This window comes from Phycodurus eques, chromosome 3 (assembly GCF_024500275.1).
Source record: "Phycodurus eques isolate BA_2022a chromosome 3, UOR_Pequ_1.1, whole genome shotgun sequence".
Classification (NCBI taxonomy): Eukaryota; Metazoa; Chordata; class Actinopteri; order Syngnathiformes; family Syngnathidae; genus Phycodurus; species Phycodurus eques.
The window spans coordinates 17,452,231-17,475,854 of NC_084527.1; the positions used below are offsets into that span (position 1 = coordinate 17,452,231).

Consider the following 23,624-nt stretch of genomic DNA (forward strand, 5'->3'; position numbering starts at 1 on the left):
CAGACAAAGGATCAGTCTATAACATTGGAAGAAAAGCCGGGAACCCACTCATATTTTGTTGGCCATTTGAAAAATATGGGAGATTGTTGTCACATAAAGGACACAGCCAATACAAATCCTAATGAAATCAAGTCATATCAGTTTGACTTTGCTTTTAGTGGTAAACATATTGAGTGAAACAGAGAAACGGAGTATTTTCTTTATTTTACAGTAAGAAGATGAAGGCAGAATCACAAACAAAAGTATGGAAGGAACACAAGCCTGAACTTCCTCTACAATTTGTCACCAATCCTCACACACACACACACACACACACACACACACACACACACGAGCAGAAGGCATGCACAAGTCACTGCAGACACATTCAAGTGCTATTTTGCTACCTTTAAGGACTTTCACAGTGATAGAATGTATTAGTAGACTCTAAGAAGGTTTTGAGATTGATCTCCAAATCAGGGGTGGGACAAAAACATATAGTTTACGCAGCCGTCAATATCCATATTATGGCTGGTTGGTGCCAGCCAATTATCGCCCCCTCAATGCATCGTGAGACTGTCGTCATCGCAATTTAAAAAAAAAAATGTTAAGAAGGCATGCCATATAAAACTGGAGTCGAAGATATCTCCAATTCCGTTTCAGATATCCCTAATTCACATGGTCCATATCTGCCACTGAATTGTAAATATCTGTAATTAGAAACCCCACAGATGGCGAAAGTGACGTCATTTGTCCTAGGCGAAATGATGTTGCAGATATCGGCCATACCAATTATGGGTAGGAAGAATGTAGTTACAATACCTGTAATGTTCTTTTTGACGAGGCAAAAAGATATCTGCAAAACAGTCTAACTGTTGCAGTAAATGTTAAAACGGTTTGCAATAGTTACTGCAACAGTTACTGCAGTATTTCTTTTAGTATTTTTTGTGTATGACCTTCCCTTATTTAGTGACATACTGTAGATATCAGCATGTATGGCAGATTTTTTCCAATTTATCGGTTATCATGCAATTGGTGCATCGTTACACACCGTCTTCGATCAGGACGAATGAAACAAAGTATATCGTTACACAAGCATCAAATCTTGAGATAATACAGTAGTTGTCTGATTTTCTTTTACATTCTATTACATATACACTGCAATGTATCATAGATGGTTTTCTTCCAATATATCACGCAATTGCTGTATTGTTGTAATATATTACTGTGAAAGAATTTATTACTATTATAGTTATCATGTTTCAAGCATATTCCCATTTTGTAGAAATTCGCCCACGCAGATTTGCGGATGAGACAAGGAAGCTGTCTGGTTCACACTTGCTCAAGTAGACGTGTAACTATGCTGTCTGTTAGAAACTGTTAGAATAATAGAAAACGATCTAAGCATTTTTCCGGTGCACTTGCGCATTTCGGTAAAGTTCCACTGTGTTGCATCCTGCTTTGCTTCAAATAAACAGCAGGACGGGAGCAGCAATTATTTGACAGACTTGGCGAGCACTCTCCCAGTGAGTTGCTCTGCTGTCCCTCGCGAGCAGAAAAGGACAATCTTGGTTGGTGTGAGTTCACTTCGATACAGTCCTCAGGCTTGTCTCAGTTGTTTTGAAGAAACTTCTCTGACAATTACAATGACACGGAATTGCAAGGAAGCTTTTTTTCCCCAGTCGAAGCCATATCAGTCTTCCTACCACCCCTGATTTAAACCGATATTTGGTCACTGACTTCAATTAGCCTCTCCATAATTACAGTCCATAGATTCATTATGTGTGTGGATTTTTTGTAAACTCCGACATTGTTGAATGACTGACAATGTATGAGAGGTTATTTATGGTAAAAACAAATAAAAATATACTTATACAGTAAATTCAAAGGAAAGACGTATTAGTCAAGTGGTAAATAGTAATAAAAGGATTCCAATGTAAACCTCATTTAGTTCAGTCTTGAGAGCACCTCACCTACGTTATACACAGTGACGTGGTGTTTTTTTGTTAATGCCTCAGCGCAACCTCCTCCCCTCTGATGGGAAGATGGGCAATCTCACGTGAAGATCCATTTTTGTCAAACGGCCAAACTCCTTTTTCTGTCAGACCTGACAAACGGGAAGAAACAATGATTAAAACAAATTATCAAGATAGAAGCTGTATCACGTTACACAAGCATGTGCCCCTATATGGTGCTCAAGCACCTGCCTGTACGCTCTGGGCAAAAAAAGTCCCCTTTTTGCGGCAGCCTTTTTTTGTTTTCATTTTTCAATACTTATTAAAATGTTTTTAATAAAATAAAATAAAAACTCTGTCATCAGTTCCACCCAAAGTGTTTTGCTGTCTGATAGGCAGTTATTTGAGTCCTTGGGAGAATTGCACATACTCCTCCACAGGTAGTAATGTTTGTGCATACCGTGATAAGGGTGGTGCTGAATTTAACACAATACTTATTACAGTGGCGTTGAAAACATTATGTGGCTACTGGGCCCAACGTTTCTTAAACGGGGTGGGAGGTGTTTTTGATTTCGGCAACACTATTGATGTTACGAGACACGCCGAGTCTTCAAAGTGTGTGTCGAGTAATGAAGGGGGCGTTTCCGCAAAGCGCATATCGAGGCTTACTTCATTTACGGAAGGAGCCGGAAATGATGATGTCTGAAAACTCGCTGCCCGGCTGTATCACGTGACCAATTTGGGAAGCGCTTCAGATTTTGCCGCGAGGTTTGACAGCAATATAGGCCCCTCGTGCAGGCTCCAATCATTTTTTTTTTCTTTTCTTAAATAGAGTTGCATATAAATATTTTATAGTTTGTATAAGCTACTACAGTTTGGAGAGATTTCAGCGTTTATAGAGTTTGGAGATAGCTTGGACAGTCGAGCGAGCGAGCGAGCGAGCGCGTAACTGACTACAGCTCGCGCGGTTGCCTAACGTCACTCCTCAGAATCCATGGAAACAGGTTGGAAATAGCCCAGCGGTAGGTGCACTCAACTCTCAACCTAGCGGTTGGTCGTGTGAATTCGAACCTCGGGCAGGACTTTGCTGTATAAATAACTATCATGAGTCGAGTCTTATTAATTAGGTCTGTTGATCAAGAACTGCATTTCCATATTTTCTCGTTGTATTCAAAGGTGAGGTGTTTATTGTTTTACAAGAAAGTGGGATACAATAAAACATTACTGGAAAAGGAAAAATTAATGTCCCCTAATTTATATAAACTTGCTCTTGAATGAATCCCTTAAAAAAGATTTAAAAAAAACAACAACATTATTTCTGAAAAAGCACTTTCAAAGTCCTCTGCCCGCTTAAGCTCATGTCATTTAAAAAAAAAAAAAAACGATAACGATCACAATACAGTTATTGCCCAACATTTGATATACTGGAAGAAAACAATCTGTGATGCATGTGGATATCTAATTAACTAAAGAAGGAAACAATTTACGGAAACAAAAAAAAAAAAACAGCCTAATGACAGTATCACGATACAACAATTGCGTGGTAATTTGCAGACTGAAGAAAATCTACGATACAGCATATCTATGTAACTGAAGAAGAGAAAATTGTATCAAAATAATGTTTACAAAAATATTGCAATAACAGTATTGGGCGATGTGATAATCACACAAAAGAAAACACATGAACACACATACAAAGACATAAATTGGGCGAAAACTATGATACAATCTATAAAACAATCTAAAATAATCTCCGACACATAATTGTAACTAAAGAAGGGAAAATTCTATCAAAACAATAGAACAAAATCACAATAACGACAACACAGCGATAGCCCGATAATTGCCAAATTTGAAGAAAACAATCTACGATACATTCTATATAGCTCTAAAATTTTACAGAAACCATAAAAGTCAGGATAACAGTATTACGATACAGCGACTGCGCTATAATCAACAAATTGGATGAAAAGCTATGCTCCAGCATATTTATGTAACTAAAGAAAGTGAATTTGTATAGAAACAATGGTAAAAAGAAACATTTTGATAATCATTTGCAAAAAGCAGAGATGCAATAATAACAGCATCACAAGAAAGTGATGGGGTGATATTCTATATTGTAGGAAAACATCATGATACTGCATCCTAAACAAGGGAAAATTCTACAGAAACAATGGCTAAAAAATGTAAATAATGATAATGATAGTATCATGAATCCTGATACAGTGATATAATTAATATACAGTATCGGAAGAAAATCTCCCATTATCGGTCACTCATCGTGGCACTGGTATTGTCACATTTTAAAATGATTGATTCTCTGCATTTTTCCTTTCTTTACATAAATAGAGAAACATGTATGAAGATTGTTTTCTAGATTTGTCCCAATTTAGTGATTATCACTGTATCATAAGACTGTCCTTATTGTCATACTTTTAAACAATTGTTGCAAAAACAAAAAACAAAATCCCTTTCTTTAGTTAAATTGATATTATCATTTATTGTAGATTGTTATCTTCTAATTTATTATTATTGTGCAATTTCTGTACGGTGATGCTGTAGTGATATTTGATATAGCTTGTGCAGACTTACTTTCCTGAGGCGTCCTTTAAATCTGTGTCCAGTCTGGTGTGTGGAGGGCAAAGAAGAGACGTTTATGATTGGGGGGTTGGGTGGAATTGTTGTTTGTGGTAGATTAGTAGCCTGTGTCTACTGTGCCACATGAGGAGGGTGTGGGACAACATTGGAGCTTGTTTTCTTAAACTAATACACAAATGAGTTACATTACATTTTGGATGTGACATTAAGGGCTTTCCCACCGCAGGAACCTTTGCAGAAACGTCCCTAGGTACCCTGGTAGCTTGAGTTTCCCCTGTGTCGTCACAGAAAAAAACCTTTAAGAGGCGGGCCCTGGTGGGGTCTGCGTGTGAGTGTCTGGGCGTGGGCTGTGGCTGACAGCAGCTCCCTTTTGAGTATGCTCATCTAATGGATGTTTTACTGTTCTCCCAGTGTTTAATAAATGAATGGAAAGTGCATTGGTGACTGTGGCTCTCCTATCCCACGTTAGGGCATTACAGTAAGTATAATGTAAAACCCATGGGAAAACGAATGCTTTAAAAAAGATGAACCACAAAATAATGGGTAACAGTGTAATTGCCTATATTAATAGTTTAATCTATAAATATTACCATAAACATGATCCAAAATACCTTAATATCATGTCAAACTCATTTTACAGCATTATCCTGTACATGCCCATGAAGGCTCTCTCTAACTTCCACTCACAACTGTAGTATATTTTAATAGTAACACAATCAGAGTTCCTTTGCACAGGACAAATGGTTGTAGACCTGTATTCACACCAACTATCGTTTCTTTGTAATTCTACATCAAAGGACGTCCTTTAACCAGTTATATGTATATTGGGGTTGTCCTTCTTCCCCCCCTGACAGAAACCTGTCTGGGTGTTACAACAGGGCCCAGGTCTTCAAAGAGGACTGTTTTGCATTATCGCAGCAAAGGGCCCAGGGGAGGGGGATTGACCAGACGAAGTGGCACCAGCAGGCGAGGGCGATTCCAAATATGGTCATGAGGAGCACCATCCTTCCGGGTGCACCCAGGGAGGGGCTAATTCCATGCCCAGAGAATTAAACCTTGATAAACTGAGATCCAGGGGTTTTCGGGGGCTTTTTCGTCGTTCTGGCAATGTAAGCAGCTGTTATGACACTAAGGCTTGTTCAATAAATCGAATTAGCCCAAACGCCAAGTGTCTCCAAGTCTTCATTAATCCAATGCCCGAAGGACGTCGGAGTTCTCCCGGGTGACCTCCGAACCACAGGCAAAAAAATCCACCACAAAGTGGCGTCACGAACAGGATTCTTTGCGGCACAGCCTGGCGGAGGTGACGCGGGGCCGCTTCAGATTTCATGCCGGCTAGAAGGTGAGCGTTTTCTCACTGTTTTAATCTGGCGGCCGCGCGCCGCTGACGCGAGTGGCTTATGTGCTGTATTGAAACGGCAAGTGGGGATGTTCCTGTGCATCTGTGTCGGCGGGGGTGGTTGAAGCTTCGTCTAAATTCTGTGTTGTTTGTGCTGGTTATGTACCCGCCGAGGGGAATGCCCTCGTTGTAGTTAGTATTGTTTAAGGTAGATAGCACTGGTTATGAACCCGTAGAGGGGGTGGCCCTCTAGAATGAATGATTTAGACACGCAGGGAGGTCAAAAGAAGTTTTAAAGTGTTAACAGTAGAATGCTCGATTTGGGACGTGCGCTTAGCTTCAGAACGGATGCGTTCACGCGGATGTCTGAGCTTGCATGCTGGCGTGATGTCAGTCAGGCCGTATATTAGCAAGGCAAGTCACCAGATGAGTACCATAGCCCATAGTCGTTAATTACCGATTGAACACAACCTGGCCAGGTTACTATTTAGCAGAATGAGTGTGCAAGCGTAGTCTGAGAGAAGTGACGTCGGCGGGCCATGAGAGGCCGCCAAAAGCTAGCAGACGCGGGGATTGGAGTAAGTAATCACACGACGCTCTCGGTGTGAAGATGAGGGAACACACCCATATAAGGCGGGGCCATGGTGGGGTGCAGACTGCGTAATGAAATTCGAAGGTTCGACTCCTGTCGGCTTGGTTATGCTAATCTGAGGCTGGGCGTCATCCAGTGTGAGCAAATTAAGTAACAGACGAGGTGAGCTCTATTTGGGAACGAAAGAGACTTCATAGTAGTTCTGGAAAAAGACCCGTGGACTAAGTGTGTGTGATACTCAAAGAGGAGGCTACAGAGCTCCACACGGCAGAGGTGGACGCAGCCCGGCACCCTGGCAACAGCATCCGCAGCAGGCTCCACAGCAACAACAGCCATCTAGCCAGTACTACTGCGATGAGGACTGGTCCGAATGCCCAATGAGCCCGGAGCCAGGGGACGGAGGAAAGGCAGAGCCTCTTATCCCCGCTAAGGGAGGACGACCACCTTAATGAGCTGTGCAGGAGTGCCCATGAGTCTGCCGATTACGACACCATTAAAGACTGAAATTGCTGGACAGACACATGAACATCAGTTTGTCCTGATGAAAGGAGGGGCTCCAGTGAATCTGATGGGCAGAGATCTGCTTATCTAAACCAGGGCTACCATCCTTTGTAGCCCGGACAGACGGACGATAAGGTTGCCCGATGGGACTGTGATGAACTGAGAGTGGAAAATTGTCCACTGCATGGAACTTCTGGAAGCGACCGCTGCAGAAACCAGGGAGGGAGGAGGCGTCTACTCGGCCTTCCTGCGATGGAAGCCCTGAATCAACTCTCGTGCCTACTACAGCCCTCCGATCGATCCCCTCCATCTCACACTGTACTATAATAAAAATAACAATTTGGTTCACAGAGAAGCTTTTGAGTCAATACAGGAGGAAAACTGGATGCTCAATAGTTAAGGTATTTACATAAGGAAGCAAGGTGTGGCAGCTGCCTCCACCTTGACGCCAGAGCAGAGTGAGTGGTTTATGATGAGTTTGACATCTTTTCCACACTTTTTCACTTGCACTGGCACTAGGTCATGAAGCTTGAGAACTGGGACCGATGGTAAGAAAATGCCATTTGGCAAATGATTGGCAACAAGGTCAAATACAAAGTGTTGTACTTTGCCTAGTACTGAATGTTTATGTATTCAGGGTGCCACGGTAGACGGGGAATGTTGGAGCATGTGACTTTGGCGCGATTCCATGGCAGAGAGCTCTCGGACCATGAGGACGCCGCACAGCTGTTGAACTCGCTGCCGGACTCACTGCGGTCCGAGGGGCCTGCAAGATGGGGGTCGATGTGCATCCGTGACTCCGGTAACATTCGAGATTCAGCACTAGGGCAGGGAGGACAAAGAGGATTTTTCCATCTGTCTGGCAAGTCAATTTTGAGGAGGTTTATTTATTTGCATTCTGTCTCCTAAATCAGGTTGATTACAACAATTTGTGGACAAACGGAGAGCTACTTTTTGAGCTAAAGGGACAAATTTATCAGGGATAGTATTCTTAGATTTCTAAAAAATAAGATAACATTGTTGCCCCAGTTATTGGGGACTGGTTCATTACAGCGTTTGGGGAGGCTTAGTCAAGGCGTTGATCATGTGAGACATAAAGTAATGATTCACAAAAGGGTAATCGTGAAGAACCATATATAGATTAATAAATACAAGTTAAGGTTGATTGAGGAAATAGCAGACAGAATAATCTGGGAAGTCCTGCTGTGCCCTGAGCCCTAAAATCGCCGGGAAATTGCACTAAAATGTTAATGACAGGACATCGGCATCCCAGCTAGGGGACCAGTTTTACGACTGGTGCATGTGCGAAGTTTACAATAGGCAGGGCTTACACCTGAGGATAAGAGACAGAAGTCAGGAGGGTTGCAAATCAGAGACAACTGTAAATTGGAAGACAAGAACAAAGGTTAGTTAGACTTAAAAATCTTCCACTGACTTAATTGAACAAGCTAGTAAGTAAGCGGATATAAACCAAATTTAGAAGCTATGACAGAAACGCCGTTTACTGAACAGGTGACTATGGGAGGCTCGGTCGTGTTAGCGTGACCTTATTGACAAGTGAAAACCCAGTGTGTCCCCTCTCATATGCTGTTACAGCCGCGGGTCGGTCGCCGGTTTCGGCTTTGCCATGCGAGGGAAGTAAGATATTAATTGCGTTGGGAAAAAAAAAAAGTTTCATAGCTCGCGAATTACAAATTTAGATCCGCGAATTGGGTAAGCACACAAATGCTTCCAAATGGGTTGGTTGGGAATTACGAGTCAACCAATATATATTCTGTGTTCAGTTTTGTCTGTGGAGTGTGTAAGTGGAAAATGGACGTCCAGGTCAATGTTATTGTCTGAGAAGTCTCGCTTGTCATGTCGTATTAAATGTTTATGGTTTGTGTTAAATGTTTATGGTTTGTGTTAAATGTTTACGTTTTGGGTTAAATGTTTGTGTTGTGATAAATAAAAGCAGAAATGAAGCACCACTGGGTCAAATTCACTCATTTGGAGAAGGCTTTTATGCACTTTGTGGGGTCATCTGAGACTGACATGTTTATGACGACCGAGGACATTGTGACTGACAAGTGGGTAAGGTCTACACAGACTGTTGACTAACTGACCTTTGTGACGGTGTACATAAGGACACGGGGAAGACTCTGCTTTATGACTCTGATTTGTGGACATAACTTTATTTTTCAGGACGCCCAGGAGGATGCAGTGTGACAATGTTGATTTATTGCAGGTTATGGGAGTGCTGACTTAACGCCGATTCTTATGTGATTCTTGGTCTATTGACATTGCCGCTGTTGGGAAACGTGTTAACAATGAATCATCAGTGTTAACATGTGATTCGTTATTCATGGAAATAATATCAATGTTTGGTGACCATTCCCGACTTGTCCCTTCTCTGGGATATGAATGCAGGAATTATGGAGTCCTGGCAGGAACATCTTTTGCAGAGGTGTGATTAATTTATTAAAGGACTTGTTTGCAGGACTTGTCAGCTGGGCCTCTGCAACGGGGAAGATGACCTTTTTAAATGTGGATGGTGTTTTGTATTCCTGTTGTTGTGTATTTGCTGGGCGAGTAAGCCTCTACGAACTTTGCTGAACTGACACCCACCAGTAACATCTAAGGCCGGCGGACCTGAGACAGCTGTCGAAGAAGGGTGCCCGGGTAAAGTGGACACATTGATGCGTAATGTATCCGAACGGGAGGTTAGGATTCCAATTCTGAACTTTGATTCAACACTATACTGATGTTGGAGGTTGCTAGTTGATGCAGGTTCATCACAGGAAGTTGGATGTAGGAGAGCTAAGGAAGACACTGTGCATGCATGACTGGTGGGATACAGGGTAGGACCAATATTGGAATGTCTAATGTAATACTATCGAAGGAGTTCACATGATATGGTAGTAAGTACCTTAGCGTGACACTGGCGGTGAGTATGATGAGTGAGGGGTAATGAATAATATGAAACATCTATTGACACCCCTGCAGAGGTTATGATTTAAAAAGTGACAGATATATGGATTTTGGCATGAACAATAAATATAGAGTAACTATGGTATAATGAGCTATTAGAGTCTGGGGGCTAATATTGATTTGATAGCGCAGTCGGGTCCGAACTAGGGTCTCTACGAGGTATGGAACTAAAAGGGGAATGATGTGAAAATTAACGCAAATTTAAGTTACAGGACGACTGAGGGGTAAGATATTGCAAGCCGCTGCGGGTGGTTTGGGGAGCGTGCCAAGAATCTACCGAATTGGGGAGGAATCAGGAGGGTCTCATAGGGGCACCCCCATCCCTTTTTGGGTCAGGTAAGTCAGGAGGCGCATGGGCTAGCCCATGACGCAAGGGGGGTGTAAAGCGGAAAATTAGGAAAGAAGAGGGGTTTGGGCACCTGTTAAATAAATTGTAGAAGTTATCATAGATTGGCTTGCATTAGTATGATGGACAATTTTGATGGAAAGAATTGCGCGACAAAGAAGTCTGCGGAAGAATAAACCTGGGGTAATACTAGTCAATGGCAAGGAAAAGAGGGACGACGGAGTCCGAGAAATTCCGCGAGGACGGCGGAGTCCCGTACGTACTTAAATTCCGTGTTTCCGTGGGTTTGTAAAAACGTTACTAGTATCGTGTGAATGTGTAAAAGTATGAATGTATAAGACAGAATTGTAAGTGACAACTGGGTTTGGAAGCAGGTGCAAGAATCCTCCGCCCTTGTGGGTAGAAGTTTGTGGATTACCAAAACCCACACGTTCATTGTCACCCTGTCATTTTGAATAAAGTCAGTATTTAGGTCACTCTAAGGTGCAATTAAACTGACTTCCAAATTCACAAAATGGGGAAAAAAACAAAACAGTAAAACGGATTCAAAAGAACCCTTAACGTGTAAAGACTGGAAATATGTTCAATTCCAAACCCCTTACAAAATAAAACATTTAAACACGTGGATAACCAAATACGATGTCGCTGGCCAGCTAAATTCGAAAGAATTGGTTCAACGTCGAGACGAAATAAAAGTCGACATAAAAATAATATATCAAAAATAGAAAAAGAGGGATATGACGACGTAGTCTTCTGGCTAAACATGGCGTCTAAAATAGAAGAAGGACTTAGAAAATGGACAGAAAAGGCCTTCTGTGACATTAAACAACATTTGGTGTCCAGTACTGCGCTGGCCCTTCCAAATTATGATAAAACATTCATTCAAATGGTAGCGTGTAAAAGCTATTACATGACCTCCGTACTTACACAACAATGCGGTGATAAACTAAGACCAATAGCTTATTTTTCGACTAAATTAGACAGCGTAACGTGGTAATGGAAGTTAGGTCATTTTCTTGGCTCAGTTTCCTTCATGCAAGGGTGTTACCAAACAAAATAATATTCAGCGGTGGTACGCGCAGGAGTCATGACCACCGTGGTTTGGAGGCATAAAGCGATGCAAGGGGGGTATTAGCACTTACGGATTAAACGACTCCCACAACCGTGTCGGCCTCAGATGTGTGGAACTGACTGCTCTCCATATGTTGCACTGTTAGATATCCATTTGAAAATGTGTTGGATTAGGTTTGATTTTGTTGCAAAATACTGGCAGGTGTTTTTGTTTTTCCAGGAGGGGCCGGGAGCTGTGGGGGGTCCCGCTTGTATAAACCTGGATCCTGGAACTAATTCATGGACGGTGATGGTGGACAGCAGGCTCTGAGCGGAAGGGTTCTGAGTTTCTTCATCAATGACACGAGCTGTAGACCATATGGAGGGAGACCACCTTTAAGATTTTTATTTCATTCGTGTGTATTTTGATGTTTGCTTCCACAGTTCTTTGTTGTGTTTTACACTGTTTTTGTTAATCTATGTCGATGTTTGTATTATTCTGTTGTGTATGTTTGCCATCCGAGTCAGGGTCCCTTTGGGTGATTTGATGTACGGGGCTCTGAAGGACGCTTGATATGGCTCTCGCTCTTTTCCTCGTCTCGTTTGAGAAAGGTTTTTCGACCGAGAGCCGCGAAACCTTGGCGCTCTCACGAGGCTGCGCATACAAATTGATACATTTGGGATTGGCTCCTTTTTGATAAATGGGAGGAGATTTGGTTTATTTGGCTGTTTGGTACGCACGTGTGGCTTCAGAGGGCGACGAGAGGACGCAGGGAGTTATTCGGCCTTATTAGAATAATTGTTTTTCCGAGTAAATGGTTAACCTTAAGTAGATGCCTTGGAGCATGATAGATTTTCTTGACCAAGTAGATTCTTCCAAATTGTAGACAATAGGTTAACTTTTTGGGCTAACGCTGGTTTGTTGTTTCTTGCCAGATGTCATTTGCTAACTCTAGGTTTGGTAATGAGTTTGGGGATCTCATTAAAGGGGGGTTATGTAGTATATTTTAATAGTAACACAATCAGAGTTCCTTTGCACAGGACAAATGGTTGTAGACCTGTATTCATCTTTTCTTTGTAATTCTACATCAAAGGACATCCTTTAACCAGTTATATGTATATTGGGGTTGTCCTGCTTCCCACCCTGACAGAAACCTGTCTGGGGGTTACAACAGGGCCAGGTCTTCAAAGAGGACTGTTTTGCATTATCGCAGCAAAGGGCCCAGGGGAGGGGGATTGACCAGACGAAGTGGCACCAGCAGGCGAGGGCGATTCCAAATATGGTAATGAGGAGCACCATCCTTCCGGGTGCACCCAGGGAGGGGCTAATTCCACGCCCAGAGAATTAAACCTTGCTAAACTGAGATCCAGGGGTTTTCGGGGGATTTTTCGTCGTTCTGGCAATGTAAGCAGCTGTTATGACACTAAGGCTTGTTCAATCAATCGAATTAGCCCAAACGCCAAGTGTCTCGAAGTCTTCATTCATCCCATGCCCGACGGACGTCGTAGTTCTCCCGGGTGACCTCCGACTCCGAACCACAGGTGAAAAAATCCACCACACAACCCAGGCTAAACTCAGCTTTTCTCTGACAAAGGTTGTCCCTCAAGTCAAGAAGTAGTACTTCAACATACTGTACTTCTTTGTTACTGTACTACAGTACTTTCCTATTTAGACAGTGCTTCAGCAGCATCTTGTGACATCTTAGGGCATTTCAGAAATACCACCAAAATACTTGTATACATATTTTTACATACAGTTTGTCTGCAAAAAGCTTGGGCTAGGTTCAAGAGGGCCAGAAAATACAAATAGGGGAATTCATGAATTGTGGCAGACATGTCTGAATGCACATGCAATCAAATGGGCAGAGCAGGCAAAGAAATTTAAGCCACAAATGTATCAACTGGACCTTAGAATAGTTAATGAGTTCGTGTTAGGCTGCAACAGATGATGGTTAGTACAGTACAGGCGGCTTGGTGCTTTTTACCTCATGCATGCAAAGTGTGTGTGCCGCCCTCTGCTGGTCATACCTTGCAATGGGGACATTGAAAATCAAGCTCAAAACACAAAGTGCTTTTTACCAAGTAATGCCTTTATGTCCCTTGAGGGCAACCAAATTCAAGCTAATGACGTTGTGGGTTTCAAAACTAATTACAAATGATGAATGTATTGTATTGGGTGCCATTGGATGGTACATGTCACAGGTGGTGTAGTGGTACACTCGCCTGACTTTGGTGCGGGCAGCGTGGGTTCAGTTCCCACTCAGTGACGGTGTGAGTGTGAGTGTGAGTGTGAGTGTGAATGGTTGTCTGTGTCTATATGTGCCCTGCGACTGACTGGCGACCAGTTCAGGGTGTGTAGTCAGCCTTTTGCCCGAAGTCAGCTGGGATAGGCTCCAGCGCCCTGCGACCCTAACCAGGATAAGCGGTGTTGAAAATGGATGGATGGTACATGTACAGGGGTGGGAAGTGCAAAACAATATCACAAATTGTGAATCACTTGCTTTTCAGAAGAAAAATTAACAAAAGATGAAACACTTTTACATTTCATTAAACAAATTATCAAAACACAAAACTTATTTACATTTCAGAAAACAAATTAACAAAACACGAAACCTATTTACATTTCAGAAAACAAATGAACAAAACACGAAACTTATTTTCATTTCAGAAAACAAATTAACAAAAGTGGAAGCAAATTTTCAAGTGACACAAACTGGAAAGGGTATGTACCATATCACAAATTGATGCTTTAGGAATCCCACGCCGTTTCTTGGCAAGATTCGCCCCGCTTCAACATGATTGGCTCCTGCATTGCGGGGAAGGTAGGCTACGCAGATGTAACAAGTTCACCGTCACAAATATCTCTCAGATTTGTACAAAATAAAAATAAAAAAGATGTTTGTTACGGTTAGGTTTAGGGTGGCTTCAAAAAAAAAGATGCTCTGTCCTGAATTGTTTAACACATCTAGATATAAATACCATGAAATAAAAGCTGGAATTCTGAACTTTTGTCTCATATTCATCTTTTGAAATGAAACCCAAATGTCTTCAGTATACAAGAAAACCAAAGGAATTGACCTTGCTGTTCCAATACTTTTGGAGGAGACTGTAAATAGCATGTAACACATCAAATATTGTTTTACAACAATAGTAAACTATATTCATAATGTATAATGTGCCTCTGGATGAAAAAGCAAAGTTTGTGACCAGAATGTAAGTTGAAATGAATGGAGCCGAGGAGCTTCCTTTCAAATATCCACACTTTCCCTTTAATTCTCACCAACATCCTCTCTCTTTATCAACCTGCTTCTTCCTTAATGATTAATCTATCTTTTTATGGCTTAAGAAATGTACAATACATTGTATTTACAGCATCAAACACCTATACAGGCTCGCTGTTCAGGGCATCCATATATACAATGGCTTAATGTGTGGGGTGCGTTGGCAACTCAAATTTTTATGCGATGCTCCGGTCCAGTCGGGTTCGACTATGTTGCGCAGTGTGCGGCAGGCTCTAGGGTTAATGGCATTCATATAAACATCACCATACTTAATAAGTCACATACTTTTTTTAACCATCTGGAAGCAGCAGGGCGTGTTCTACTGGGATACAGCAGCCTGGAGCCAGACATTTTGGAACAGGGCGTGTTCTGCCAGGAAAATGCGTGGGAATCCTCATAATGCATGTGGGAAACCTATGCATCAGTCTGTGATATGGTACGTTCCCTTTCCGGTTTGGGTCACTTGTAATTTTTTTCAGTTTATGTTCATTTGTTTTCCATCCATCCATTTTTCTGAGCCGCTTCTCTTCACTAGGGTCGTGGGGGGGGAGCCTATCCCAGGTATCATCGGGAGGAGGCGGGGTACACCCTGAACTGGTTGCCAATCGCAGGGTACATATAAACAAACAACCTTTCACACTCACATTCACACCTACGGGCAATTTAGAGTCTTCAATTAACCTACCTTGCATGGTTTTGGGATGTGGGAGGAAACCTGACTACCTGGAGAAAACCCACATAGGCACGGGGAGAACATGCAAACTCCACACAGGCAGGGCCGGGATTCGAACCCCGGTCCTCAGAACTGTGAGGCTGACGCTCTAACCAGTCACCCACCGTGCCGCTGTTAATTTGTTTTGTGAAGTGTAAATTTGTTACGTGTTTTGTCCATCTGTTTTCCGAAATGTAAATTTGTTTCAGCTTTTTGTTAATTTGTCTCACAATTTGTTTTATTGTTTTGTACTTCCCACCCCCCGTATACATGGGCTACATCCAATTGGTGTGTACCAACAAGTGGTGGTAGGCTTTCAAGGCAGTCATTCTCTTAATTTTGTAGGGTTTCTCTTGGTTGCACTGCTTCCAGTAAGCATATGTTAGGTTTATTTGGTGCAAACAGTTTTAATGCCACATTTCCGCCACCAACTGATTTTCCTTCCACTGCAAGGAAACAAACCAAAGCAAATTGATGGTGGGCAGTTGTGAAGTTTACTAGCGCTATCTAACTGTGACGGTCTGAAGCACACTCTAATCTCAAATTGTTGCTCCTTTCTCAATTATCCATCCATCCATCCATCCATTTTCTGAGCCGCTTCTCCTCACTAGGGTCACGGGCGTGCTGGAGCCTATCCCAGCTTTCTTCGAGAGGGAGGCGTGGTACACCCTGAACTGGTTGCCAGCCAATCGCAGGGCACATATAAACAAACAACCATTCACACTCACATTCACACCTACAGGCAATTTAGAGTCTTCAATCAACCTACCATGCATGTTTTTGGGATGTGGGAGGCAACCGGAGCTCCCAGAGAAAACCCACGCAGGCACAGAGACAGCATGCAAACTCCACACAAGTGAGGCCGGATTTGAACCCAGGTCCTCAGAACTGTGAGGCGGATGTGCTAACCAGTCTTCCACTGTACCACCCAATCGCAACATTGAGAAAAAGAAAATTACAATTAAATTATTCTCTAAACAGTTTCAGCCCTAATATGCTGTATGTTTTATTTAAATTGTTTTGGTTTTTATTAGCTAAATACTGATTCTGAACAGCCCCAGATCATATATGTGGCAATTGTGTGCTATTACATTGTGTTTTTGTACAGTATTGGTGGTTTCTGTAATTGTGACGTGATAGTGGGGCTATTAAGAGGTGGATTATGTCAGGTAAATCCCAACTGAAGGTCCAGGTATCAAATACACGGCCCGTCACTGGTATTTATAAAAACTTACTTGACGATGCTGGGCGGAATGTGGACGTACTCCATGGGGATTATGTGTCCCAACTCCTGCAGGCTGCTCACGTACTTGAGTTTACTGCTGAACTTGGAACTGAACACAAAACACGTTTGACAATCACATATAACTGTGTAAGGCGTAATGTCTATTAACCAGAGGTGGAAAAAAGTACTCCTGCTCTATATTTAAGTAGAAGTACAGATACTTGTGTTCACATTACAATGAGTGCTCAAGATTTAAATCAATCAAGATCATAGCGACAATTGATTTTATCTCTCTCAATTACATCTTTTTTATGTCGTGTTGTCATCCGTGGATGTTTTAAAAAAAATTATAACCTATTTTGACAAACTAAGCAGTAGAAAGTAAAGATATCTATTTTCAAATATAGGGAGTAAAAGCAAAAAGTTGTCATAAAAATAAAGTAAAGTAAGTAAAGCACAGATACCTGAAAGATCTTCTTAAGTACAGTAACAAAGTATTTGTACTTGGTTATTTCCCACCAGTGCTTCAGTATTAACTGTGTGGATAAATGCAATTAACCTTATGAAAGGTCTGGTGATGCCCAGTAGTGTTCTGATGAACCAGGAGGGATGGACGATGATGAACATCTTCAGGTTCTTCTTCAGCCTGAAAGAAGTGAACATCATCATTGAGAGCAGTCAAAGAGTTGAAAGCACAATACAGTAGGTAACATTTGGATCTGAAAGTAACACCTTCAAAATGGCAGGGTGACATTACATAGGCCAGTCCTAGCTATTCAGATACCACGACAACCCCTGAGTCTCATTGCTCGGATGATGGCGGACCAGCCAGGACACTAGTGCTAGCGTCAGTTCTAACAATACAGGCCACTGTGGTGTAAATAATGTACAGGGTGTGCCAAAAGTATGGATACACTTAAATTAATTTATTGAAGGAAGGAAGGCAGAATGGAAGGATTAAAAGAAAGAAGGGAAGAAGGATGGATGGAAGGAAAGAAGGAAGGGAGGGAGGATGGATGGTAGAAAGGACGGAAAGAAGAATGGACAAATAAAAGCAGGAAGGAAGGACGCAAGGCCAAAGGAAGAAAAGTGGGAAGGAACCCTGGCTTGAAACTATGATTTGAAACCCTAACTACAAACCTTAAGCCAGGCTGGAATCCCTAACATTTTGACATTACAAAGGCAACCATGAATCCCATTGCTGGGATAACTGTGGACCAATCAGGCCATCTCTTGTGCTCCTGCTAGCGTCATTGCTAACAATGTAGTTCAGGGAGGTGTCATCAGGAGATACATCCTGCCCAATCTGTAAAAAATGGACTGTCACCTCCTGTCAATCATCTGGTAGCACTTCTTCATCCACGTAAAGCCGGGCATCCTGCGGCGAGGCGTGGCACCGTTCAGGTAGACAATCATGTAGTCCTCTGCCACCATTAACTCCAAGGTGCTTATAACGTACCTACACAATACGCACATCATAAAATAGAGCATTAAAGCTGCATGAAGCGAAGAACAGTCCCTTGCACTCACTTTTTCATGGTGAATTCACAATCTGAGGATCTCGAAATGATCATCGAACCTTGATGCCATTATACATACGGAAAGAAAGCTCGGCAACTTAGCATCGCCCAGCTATGTAGTATACCTGGCTGGGTTCATTTGGGTGGTGGGTTCATTTGGGTGCATTCCTAAGTCAGAGTTTTCTCAAAATGACTTCTTCAAAACAAAATGTTTAATTCTGAGCATAGTTCCTTGAGGCTTTTTTATGCGTCCTGTTATGATAGACATGTCTGCTCAATTTTGTGTTGATCAGCACAACTTTCCAAAAATACTTGAAAGATGTAAGCTCCACACAATGAAGGCCAGAACTGTGAGGTGAATGCAAATTTTGGCTTGCAACGCAACGCAAACACAGTGGCTTGTAAGAATTCTTATGTTAGGGCTCTCATAAGTCAAGGTACCAGAGTATTAATATTAGTAGTAGTAAGTGCAGTTTTACTTACAAGAAGAGGTTTTCCATGACATAGTTGTAACTGTCACAGTCGCTGTCAGGCAGGAAGCAGGCTGCAAACACGATGATGGCGTTCTGCTCGGCATAATAACCTGACACATAAAACAAGGTGTTACACAAGGGAGCTGTCAAAAGGTTTCGAGTATGCACCTGTTTTTAACCTCCATGAGAGATGACCCTCTTGTACGCCTCAATGCACTTCATGTCGATGCGATGCTCCTGCTCGCCAATCACCACGCTCCTCCACAGCCGACTATCCTCGTGCACCTCCTGGCCCCCCGTCGGAGGGACGGATTGGTCGCGCTCCTCCTCAGATGTGTCCAGCCGCTCGATGTCAACGTCCAGGTCGTCTCCGGTGTCCAGAGCCGCCTCGTCTTCGTCCGTGTCCAGGGCGTGCTCTGAGAGCAGTGAGCCTTCCTTCCGCTCCAGCGACACATTCATAGGCGGCGCCGCAAGCTTACGCCTCTGACTGGAGCCCCCCGACACGTCTGCGGTGGAGGGAGGGTCTGCCACAAAGTAGAAGGAATGCTTAACAGACTGTTTATTGACACTGTAGATTACTGCAGACTGTTCTTGCTGCAGCACATGAATTTCTACACAAAGTATCGCTGTTCATCGTTCGAGCCCCTGCTATATCGCTGATATTTAGGCAATCAATTTTTATGGGTTTTTACACGATACAGGCAATTCCTAATTTCAAGTGGAGCACATTTTGTGTAGTACCACATTGTGCTGCAAATATGTGGAGCAACACTGAAGTCTAACAGGAAGAGTTGCAGCCTATTTAAAAGCAAGAAGGTCACAAACTAATCTCCAGTAATGGCTGTTGTTCCCTCAGAGCAGGGAGAATATTGTCTGTGAGTATTGTTATATGCTCTGTTTGTATGTGTTGCTTCTCTATGTGTGTTAAAGTAGAAGTTGTTTGAAGGTTTATAATTACCGCAAAATCTATACCAGTGGTTAGCCAACTTTTTACCCTAAGTACAACATAAAAAAATACTTGACATTCCAGGTACAATTTAAATGACTAATATTAAAATACACTGGCATAGTAGGCCCAAGTGTTCATCAAAAACGAGGCAAAGGTTTTATTCCTAAAAAGTACATATAAGATTATTCTAAGCCACTGTAACATCACGCACCATATGAACATTAACAATGCGCTTAAATATAGGACAATTTTTTTAAAAACTACTTAAATAATAAGTCGATTTAAATTTATTGCACATAAGAAGGTAAATAAATTGTACCTATATTAATGTTACACAACAAACTGTTCTGAAAGATTGAATGCAAATGCATTATACTTAAAAGTTGAATACAAGTGAACAGTTGTGAGCAAATGTACTGTAATGGACTAAAAAAAAGTTTAAGCCACTGTAACTTTATGGACACTTTGAAGATTTTATTTAGTGATTCTTTCACATACCACCAGACCAGGGGTCGGCAACCCAAAATGTTGAAAGAGCCATATTGGACCAAATAAAAACCGAAAAACAAATCTGTCTGGAACCGCAAAAAATTAAAAGCCTTATATAAGCCTTATAATGAAGCCAACACAGCCTACTATCCAAATGACATAATGAGCATTTATGATATTTTATATGCAGCGCATCCTGGAGAGACAGTGTAATAAAACTCAGCCTGCAATTATAAAACTCAGCCTGCAATTATAAGAATAAAACAGCAGCCTTTTGAAACGGTAAGTACTACGAAAATAAGCCAGTTTCATTTCGATTAATAAAATAAAATAATGCACAATCCTCTTTCCCCCCTAACAGATACAAATGAATAGGCTACAATTGCACGTGTGATAAATCACATCGTGGAATTAAAACATACCCTGCTTAAATAATAAAATAGCAGCCTGTCGAAAAGGTAAAGTATATAAAATTAAAATAATACAGTTTAAGTTCAAGTGATACTAATTCAATACTTTCTTCTTGCAGCCCATCAAAGTTCACATACCTGCGTAAGAGCGCTACCTGTTCAATATTGTGCACATCACACGACTCATCACAGGCTGGTTTTCCATGCTTTATTATCTCCCAGGTTGCAACAAAACTAGCAGCTGTAGTGGAGTTTGGAGATCCAATCCACTTCTTAAATCTATATTTGCGCTTCTCCAGAAGTAATGCAATCGCACTTTTTCTCTCACTCCCAACTGGGTACTCGGCTGCAAATGTAGCATGCCTTCCCTGGAAATATCTTTCCACATCACTCTTTTTGTTATTTGACAACTTCTCATTACATGGGGTAGCTGTGGACCAATGGTTAAGATCATCGCCTGCCACCGTGGGGGACCTAGGTTTCAAGACCCCGACTGGGCCATCCGCCAACATCCCCTGGACTCACGTTTGTGGTGTCCTTGAGCAAGACACTGATACCCTGTGTGTTCCACTAACATGTATGTGTTCACTGTGATGCGTAAAATACAGAGAACAAATTTCATGTGCATGCATGCATGTTCATGACAATAAAAGTGATTCTTCTTCTTAAAAATTACAAAGCAGACATGTAGGCAAACCTTCCACGTTGGCAATGAAAGCAAATGATTCGGTCAGAGAACTGTTGAATCCTCTGTTCTCCTCAGCTTTCTTTCTTTTCCCCTTTATGATCCATGGCCCATCACACACCCGCCGGTTTGTTTCCGACAGCCACCTGCCACGCCGAGCTCAAAGAAGGTGCGTCGCAGGCTATGACGCAATTCTTCGTTGACAGAAATGTTGAAATTTAATATTTATTCCACACATTTTTACAGCATTGGAAAACATTAAGAATGTTTGTGTCATGTTTGTTCTCCTACAGAAACCATATTAAAACAAAAAATAGATTTTTTTTGTCTCCCATCGTTTTCCATTTTCATACATTTTTGAAAAAGCTCCAGGGAGCCACTAGGGCGGCACTAAAGAGCCGCGGGTTGTCGACCCCCGCACGAGACGAAGCCCGGGTATACATAATACCATACGTACTTTGAGAATCACTGCTCTGTCTATGGTGTTTCACATTATAGTTTAGCATTAATCTAGCTGACTTTCATTAGACAAAATGATGTTTGGGTAAATATTTTGGTCTTGAACTATACAATCTTTAATTCTTGTTTGTGTTATGAGTATTAGTTTTACAGTTAACTTCAACTGGGGGTGACAAAAAAACAGCTCGAAGCAAGCAGACCTTGACTCTTATTTCTTGACAGCCCAATAGGGAGAACAGGAGCTAAGGAATGCTTTAAAAGTGTGTTTTAATAAGTTAAATGTGTTTAAACCGCGTGGAAAGGGTAAAACTATTTTTTAAAAAGATATTCCATATGGTATCATTGGGTGTCTATTTGAGGAAAGCGTTTATTTGTCGTAAGTGAATGATGCAGGCTGTTTCTTAAAGGGACGGTAACACAGTTACATGCAGATTTAGTCCCGTACAATTATGTAATTAACTTAATAAGCATGTGATTTATTTTTTTTTTTTTTACCTTCCGTGTTCTCTGTATCCTCAGCTTCCTCACTGGAGGTCCTCCTCCTCATCATCATAGTTGTCATTGTCATTCCCGCTGCCGGGTGGTCCTCGCGGTGGTCTCGCCTGCTCCGAAACACAGAAACACAATGCATGACATAAATGACCACTACTATCACTGTGACCAGCATGCACAAAAAGATACCGCAAAAGTCAAAGAGCACAAAAAAATAATCAAGCTACCGTCTGAGATATTTTTGAACAAATAAAGTAAGTCTTCATGACAGAGCTACACGTGTGGGAAAAGCGAACAATGCGGAACAGTGTTGCCCTCCCCCCAACACACTTTTCACATAGCCCCTCTGTGCACAAACATTAGCATAATAGCGGAGTACAGAGAAGAAACATGGACACCCACGCTCATCTTATTTACACACCTACCTTAGCATGAAGCAACTTCTTCACCACCAGGTCACATGACCACATCACAATGACACTCACACACATAAATGCACACACACACACACAAAGAAAGACAGGGGAGGGACACATACCCCGAAGAGGAAGGGGCTGATCATCAGAATTACAAAAGCAGTGGCAAAGTGATGCAACTGTTAATGAGGACCCATCATTAAAGAGGGAGCTACACACACACTCACTCACTCACACACACACACACACAACCACTAGGGAGAAACCAGAAATAATCATAATATACATCCATCCATTAATCCATCCATCCATTTTCCGTACTGCTTGTCCTCACCCAAAAATAATAAAATTGTACTTAAAATTATCAGTATTTTTAATCGTGTACAAGGATAGAAGACTACTACTACTACTACTAAGAATATTAAATACATACATTAATAATATGAATGCTTATGTTACAGAATATGAGCTCAAACAAAACAAAACAAAAAACAAAAAATATATATTAATATACTAATAACAAAAATGAAATTATTATTATTATTATTACATGGTATATATATATATATATATATATATATATATATATATATATATATATATATATATATATGCATGGGTTTTCTCCAGGTACTCCGGTTTCCTCCGACATCCCAAAAACATGCATGGTAGGTTAATTGAAGACTCTAAATTGCCCGTAGGTGTGAATGTGAGTGCGAATGATTGTGTGTTTTACAGTATGTGCCCTGCGATTGGCTGGCAACCAGTTCAGGGTGTACCCCTCATCCGCAGTTAGCTGGGATAGGCTCCACCCTCATGAGGATAAGCGGTGTAGAAAATATATACACATACAGAGATCTCATTTGATGTGTGTCCCATGTCTGAGATGCACGAAAATGAAATCCGGCGTATGAATTTATTTGGGACGCGACAGGACTTTAGAGTGCAACTAATTTGTCGCATATGCGCACAAATTTCTGAATATTGCGGCAAAAAAAAAAAAAAAGAGGGTGAGTACAGGTGCACAGTCATTCGAGGAAGAAAAAAAAACCACTTCAGCGACTTGAAACCAGACAAATGATGGGTTTCATCGTAGTCTCTAAACCAATCAGAGATAGTGAAGAGCAGGGACCCTCCATCTGATTTGCCGTGTGCGTGCTTGCGTGAGAGTTTGTGTGTGCGT

At 41.7% G+C, this 23,624-nt stretch overlaps 1 protein-coding gene across 2 annotated transcripts in view; it reads right to left on the reverse strand.

The window, feature by feature from the left end:
• Window positions 1-629: 629 nt before the first annotated feature.
• The window catches only part of LOC133400645 (protein prune homolog 2-like), a 29,920-nt gene continuing 6,925 nt past the window's right edge, over window positions 630-23,624 (reverse strand). The window contains exons 1-8 of one of the 2 annotated variants that reach the window (XM_061673506.1): window positions 22,451-22,488; window positions 22,029-22,135; window positions 18,721-19,065; window positions 18,552-18,651; window positions 17,876-18,007; window positions 17,108-17,194; window positions 16,559-16,657; window positions 630-2,086 (exon numbers count right to left, since the gene is read on the reverse strand). In XM_061673506.1, the coding sequence (XP_061529490.1) occupies window positions 2,056-2,086; window positions 16,559-16,657; window positions 17,108-17,194; window positions 17,876-18,007; window positions 18,552-18,651; window positions 18,721-19,065; window positions 22,029-22,135; window positions 22,451-22,458 (909 nt within the window). In that variant the 5' untranslated portion in view covers window positions 22,459-22,488 and the 3' untranslated portion in view covers window positions 630-2,055. Of the gene's footprint in view, window positions 2,087-16,558; window positions 16,658-17,107; window positions 17,195-17,875; window positions 18,008-18,551; window positions 18,652-18,720; window positions 19,066-22,028; window positions 22,136-22,450; window positions 22,489-23,624 lie in introns of those variants that run through there. The other variant, XM_061673505.1, reaches the window with a different exon arrangement.